The 6,759-nt window shown below is 43.5% G+C and overlaps 1 protein-coding gene across 1 annotated transcript in view; it reads left to right on the top strand.

The window, feature by feature from the left end:
* NUGGC (nuclear GTPase, germinal center associated) overlaps positions 1-6,220 on the top strand; it is a 49,107-nt gene extending 42,887 nt beyond the window's left edge. The window contains exons 16-19 of the mRNA XM_039217369.1: positions 398-506; positions 1,208-1,344; positions 3,604-3,694; positions 5,978-6,220. Of these exons, the coding sequence (XP_039073300.1) occupies positions 398-506; positions 1,208-1,344; positions 3,604-3,694; positions 5,978-6,117 (477 nt within the window). The 3' untranslated portion in view covers positions 6,118-6,220. The remainder of the gene's footprint in view (positions 1-397; positions 507-1,207; positions 1,345-3,603; positions 3,695-5,977) is intronic.
* Positions 6,221-6,759: the final 539 nt, after the last annotated feature.

The raw sequence follows: 6,759 nt of genomic DNA on the forward strand, positions 1-6,759 counted from the left end.
TTAGTCTGTTCAGGCTTCTAAAACAAAATGTCATAAACTAGATAGGTTAAAAACAACAGAAATTTATTCCTCACAGGAACTAGACTCAGTACTATCCTGGTCTCACACCCTCCCCCAAGGAGGGCCTCTTCTACCACCTTGCACATGCCTGAGTTCAACTCAGCAAATATTTGAGTCATTTGTAAGTGCCAGGCACTATGGGAAGCACTTTGGGTTATAAAGATGCTAAGACAGAGTTCCTGCCTATGAGAAGCTCACAGCCTAGTTGGGGAAACGATGTGTGAACAGCCAAGCATGAGATAAGGCAGAGGGAAAAGGTGTCCACACACAGGAACACCTGACCCACTCCTATTGAAGGAATTGTCACAAATGGCCTTTTGTGAATGTGGATTCTCAGATAAGTGCCATCCTGGGAGGCCTGGAGGGTTACATCCTCAGAAAGAAGAGGAGGATCTATGAGTCTCTCACCACCTCTGTTCAGAACGACCTGAAGCCCTGTTATGAAGGTGGGTGCTTTGGAGGGCGACACACCCATTTCCTCTGGGGTCTTTCTGTCAGCTCCTTCTGCATCCTTTTCTTCTGCTTTCCCTTCAAAATATTCATCTTCCTGTGTCCTAAGTCCCTCTCACACTCTTACTCCACACTCTGAAAACCAAATAACTTTAAGGGTGAGGAGACAGGTGACCCACGAATCAATTTTCTCTGTGTGTTTCCAATGCTTTTTGTGCACCCTTTCTTTATCTACTCCCCCTGCTTCTCCTCTCCTTGCTGCATCTCACCTAGTTAAACTGTAGAATCCATTATCCCATTCCCATTCTCATTCCCTTTAAATATTTTTAAACACACTCTCCAGCTCCTTCTTGTTTTGGCGGTCCCATTGTTTTCTCTGGTGGGGGGCAGTGCATTGGAATTTTGCAAACTTCTGCTTAATTCATTTATTAGATTGTCCGAATGACAGTTATCTAAATTTTTAGAGTGCTGATTTTTTTGTATCATATTATGATTAAACAATTTCCACTGTGTGGAAAATGGTGCCACATATATGAATACACATGTGTGTATGTTTGTATGTATGTATGTGTCTGTTTACCCATACATATATGTGTGCTTATACAGTTTTCGTTTGTTCGCTTGTCTTTCTTCCTGATGCTAAAGATTTCTCTGCAAGTCCTTGCTGTGGTGTGACTGTGGCTGTCATTTTTGCCAGAGGCAGCTCAGATTGCTGGCAAAAAAGCATGTGAGAGAATGAAAGACGTCATCAGAAGAGGGGTGGACCGGCAGGTGGCCGAGGGCATGTTTGAAAGGGCCCAAGAAAGGATGCAGCACCAATTTCAACAACTGAAGGTATTCTATACCCACAGTCTGAATTCCAGCCCCAAAGAGGCTTCCTAGGGGGAGCGAAAGAAGCAGCTACAGAGATGAAAGAGGTCTTAGTTGTTCAGGTCCAAAAAGAGCTGATACCTTCTATAAAGTGACCCCCAACCAATGCTGTGATGCCTGGAGAGGAGACCAGTTGGCACTTGGCATCCCCCCTTCACCACCAAAGCATGCTGGTGTCAAGGTCTCTCTGGGGCTATGACTTCAGAAGTGCAGCAACCCCCCCACCCCTCCACCCCCCCACACCCCCCACCTCTGGCTCTTTCCTCTTTACTAGGTGATCAGTGGAACAGTGGGGCTGTTGATATACATTAACTCATTTAACCCCCAGCAAGCCTGTGAGGTAGGGACTATTATTGTTCTCATTTTACACATAAGAAAACTGAGGTAGAGAGAGAAAAGTGTAGCAACAGGCCACACAGACACTAAGTTGCAGCAGTAGGTTTGGGGATAGGTAAGCTGGCTCCAGCATCTCCGACAATAGCATAATCTCCAGACGGATTTTTTGAAATGAGGGAAATGTCTAGTCTACATGAAACATCAATAAATAAATGCCGATAAACTATTACAGGTCAGCCAACTTTGACACCTAGCATAGATTTAGGTTTGATTCTATCTCAGAAAACAGTTCCTGAGAGTTTCCTTGAGCCTAATGCTCTGTCAAGTACACTTGGGCCACCTTGTCTCAGCTCTGGGTCTCTTTGCTTGCCACCCCCTCCCAAGTAATAAAAACTCTTTGTTTTAGCCCAAGGCACTGTTGGCCTCTCCGTGGCCATGTGCATTTCCAAATTTTTCTGCCTGAGTCCAGACCTAGCTGACCCTCTCCTAAGCAACTAAGGAAGCTGGCTAGTTGTTATTTTCATTCACCTCTGAACCAACCTACTTCCTGAAATGTCTGCAACTTACTTCTCAATCTTGTGTCCCCCACCAGGGCCCCTACCCCTGCCCTACTGCAGTTTTGGAAAATACCTTTCTTTACAATACAAAGCATATAATTTCTCTCAGGATAGGCTAAGAGGTGTCTCGTTTGCCAGTAGCAGTTTACTTCCTGTTATTTACTATGTTATGATAGTCTACAAATACTTGCAGAAAATTGGCCAAACTCTACGGCATCTGGTCCCCATTGGGTATACAGAAATTGGCCCTCGGGCACCTGGGTGGATCAGTCAGGTAGGCGTACGAATCTTGGTTTTGGCTCAGGTCATGATCTCATGGTTTGTAAGTTCGTGTCCTACATTGGACTCTGCTTTGACAGCACAGAGACTGCTGGGATTCTCTCTCTCCGTCTCTCTCTGCTCCTCCCCTGCTCATGCCCTCTCTCTCTCAAAAATAAAAAAAATAAACTTTAAAAAAGAAATTAGTTCTTATGCCTCCCAAAACAATTCCACTAAAAATAAATGATTTAGTATGTTGATTAATACAAATGCATCTTAAATGACAGAAATGTAGGAAGTTCAAAGTGAGCAAGGACACAGAGTGACCCCATTCCCTGATCTTATGTACGAAGAGGCTGAACCCCAAAGGGCCTGTGTTACTAGCTCAGGGCTCACAGCTAGAGCTGGGACTAGAGCTTACGGTGCTTGACCTGGTGTGTTGAAGAAAAAAAGCTAGAGTCAGGAGATCCAGGCTCAAAGTACTGTGTCTGACAGAAGAGCCAGGTGTTTATCAGAGGTACACAAGAGATGGTTAGAAGAGGGAAAATGGTTTGCATTCACAAAAGGTCTGAGATAAGAAAGAAGAAATTTCTCAGGCAGTTGGGATGAAGAATCAGGAATGTCAAGTATGATGTGCTGCACAAAGCAGGTACTCAGTAAACATCTTTCCAGTGAATAAATGCACGATAGGATCATGGCTAGTGACCAGCACCTTTTTCTCTTTTGCCATCTCTATGATTACTGTTTCCTCCCCACTGCCGCCCCTGCCCCCTGCATGAAGCCTCCTTAGCTCTTGACTCAGTTGGTCAGCACCAGAGAGGTCCAATCACATATGACCCTTGATAGGCAGGAAAGGAGATGTTAACACAAGTAGGACCCTACATAAATGGTTCTCTGATGACTCTGGAGCCATTTGCTGTGCTCTAAAGTGGCCCACCCTTGGAACTGACTTTGATTTTGGCAACCCCAGTCTGCACAATTTGTTTGGGGGATTGGGTGGGGTCCCTTTCGTAAGATAACTTTTCCCTTGGAGTGTGGCTTCCTAACAGAATGACCATGCTTTGTTGTATAGAATGGAATGACGGAGAAGGTGAAGGGCAGTATCGCCACCATGCTGACCCTTGCTTCATCCCAGGGCGATGGTCTCTACAAGGAGCTTGCAGGTAAATACATAAAACTTTCACATAAGCGATGACCTTGCAGGCACCCCTAGCTGTGGCTGATCTTTGCTGGATTTAAAGAAATAAAGTTAGGAAGAATTTCCAGGACATGGGATAGAGATGACAATGACGATGATGATGATGACGACAACTACCCTACCCTTTGCTGAGCACCCGCCCAAGACTATGCATGATTATCAGACTTTGTGTGCAGCATCCCATAGAATTCTCATGTTGGCCCTCAGAGCGAGATGCTATTGCTCCATTTTGCACATGTAGAAACAGAGACTCAGTTTAGATAATATGCCCAAGGATCCATAGCTGGAAAGTGGCAAATTCAAATCGATACCTCTGCTCTGCAGTCTCCATAAACCCATTGCTTTGTCATGAAAAGCCTCATATTCTGCTGGTGGTGGAGAAAGGTTTCTCTTCATGAACCAGGAGCCTGAGGATGCAACAGCATCTGCCAGCAACCATCTCTATTCCATGCCATGGGTAAATGGTGTAACTGGTGCAAAAAGCAATTGGGAAATTTCTAGCAAAATTAAAAATGCACATATCCTTTGACCCAACAGTCCTACTTCTAGGGATCTATCCTATGGTATCCTCGTACATGAGCAGAATGGCACAGGGATGGGGTTGTTTGGGGCAGCATTGCTGATATTGGCAAACCCCAATATCCATCAGCAGAGCATTGGTTAACTTAACTTAGGTACACAACTAATAGAGGACCGTGCAATTGTTACAAAGACTACAGTGGCTTTTTACACAGAGTTGGTGGCATGAAACAATCTCCAAAATATATAAAGTGAAAAAAAGCAAAGTGAAAGACTGTGTGGAATATGTTGCCATCTGCTAGAGAAGAAAAGGAAGCACGTATGTGTATGCATACAAACTTCCATGGGATACTCAAGAAACTGGCCACACTGGTTGTCTCTGAGGAGAGGAACGGGGAGCCTGGAGGACACGGAAAACGGGAGACTTATTTTGCACTCTGTATGTTTCGTACCTTTTAAATGTTAGACTCTGGGCACAATTGCCTGCTGGGAAAAAAATAGATCTGATGCCATTGCTGTGTATCATTGAATATGTCATGGCGAAAGTGGCCAGAGCTATTTCCAAAGTAAAAGCCACGGTTGCTGCTTATAAGCATCTGTCCTACCTGGATCTCTTGCTGCAGAAATTATTATTCCCATCTCTGGTTGGTTAGGCAGACATCTAACCTGTTCCTAATGGTCTTGTAGGAAGGTGATACAACACCCTCTCACTGTACTTTATTGAACTCTCTCATGGCCTTCTGTCTGGACTTCACAGGAGCCTATCTTAAGATTATAGTCATCCAGCTGTGTCTTCTTTAAAGAACTCCTGCTCACCAAAGGTCTTCCAACTATCTAGGTCTCCCACACAAGAAAAATGTTCCCCTGAGTTTGATGTAAATTGCTCCTGCCATAATTTAAGATCATTTCCCTTTCTTCCCATCAACAGCAAAATACATACTATGTAGGGAGTACTGTGACAGAGGACAGAGGTCTAAGACAGTCCCTGCTCTAAGTATTACTTGGTTGGTAAACGGCTGTGTGAGAATGTATATTAAACTAGTAAAATGGAGAATTCCCTTTTGCCTGGGGGAGACCAGTATTTTGATCTAGCCAGGCCTTCAACTAATTAGATGAGGCCCACTCACATTGTAAAAGACAGTCTGCTTTTCTCAAGGTCTAATGATTTAAATGTAAATCTCATCCAAAAATATGCTCCCGGAAATATCCAGAATAGTGTTTGGCCAAATATCTGGACACCATAGCTCAGAGAAGTTGACACATAAAATTAGCCATTATAAAGATATATGATTGCAGATCGTGAGCCAAGACAAGATGTCAAAACAGCAAATTCACTTAGAATGATAACTGCTGGGAGCAGGGGGAGCAGAGGAAGGAGAGAGAAGCCTGGAGAGGACTGAGGGAGAGGTTTGTTATGTGGTGGACTTGGTATCTCCTTCCCCTGAGCTCTTGTGAAGGCCCAGTGATTTCCTAGATTTTTTTATGGGTAGGTTTGTGTTTCTTTTGAAGGGTGACCACTCTGCTGAGATAAACCTTAAGAGTCAGCTTGCCCAGTCTGATCAGGTTTTTTTTTTTTTTTTTATAAAATAAACCTGATCTCTACGTTCCATTCTAGATGTCGCATTCTGGGACAAGGGACGTAGGTCATAGCAAGATCCTCAGAAGATCTGTGTTCTGGGGACGTTTCTGGGACACTGGTTCCTGACATGTGCTTTCTGCTCTTGTATAGATGTGAAAAGTGAATACAAGGAGATGGAGAAGCTACACAGAGGCCTGAGGGAGGTGGCTGAGAACGCAGTACTACGGAGAGGCATGCAGGATTTCCTTCTGAAGATGTCCCCAAGCAAAGGTGTTCCCCCCAAAGCATAAAACTAATGCTTAGGCTTAGCACCAAGTAGATGAGAAACAAGCCTGGGGCCAAACAACCAGAGTTACTTCTGTTTTGAAAAATCTAATAAAGAATATCTCCCAACTGCTTGGACTTTATGTACAATGTAAAACCCAAAATACTGTTACTTCTGGCATAAGCTGACAGCTGAGTAACACCACTTCCTTTTTATTCTGTAGCCAAAAAGAATCCTCTTGAATTCCTAACGGAGTTCTAAAGTTTTAGGGACAGGAAGCTCATGCTTCCACAAGGGACAATATCAAAACACTGAACAACTTAAACATTATGGAAAAAAAAAACATTGCAAAATAAAGCTTTAGGGACCTAATTCTATTTCCTATTTTAATATTGATGACTCTCTTGGGTAAGGAAGGAACATTGGTCCATGGAAACAACATGGGCTTGAGAACAGACAGATAAGAGACCTGGTGTTACTTCTTCCCAGGCGTGTTATTTAAGATCAGCACTCTTCAAACATTTTGATCTCAGGTCCCTACACACTCTTAAAATGTACTGAGAATTCTAAAGAGCTTTTGTTTGTGTGGGTTATAGCTTTTGTTATTTACTGTATTCAAAACTAAAACAGAGAACACCTGGAAACAATTATTTACTAATTCATTTAA

Source organism: Hyaena hyaena, unplaced genomic scaffold (genome assembly GCF_003009895.1).
Source record: "Hyaena hyaena isolate Hyena2069 unplaced genomic scaffold, ASM300989v1 scaffold_682, whole genome shotgun sequence".
In the NCBI taxonomy this organism is placed as follows: Eukaryota; Metazoa; Chordata; class Mammalia; order Carnivora; family Hyaenidae; genus Hyaena; species Hyaena hyaena.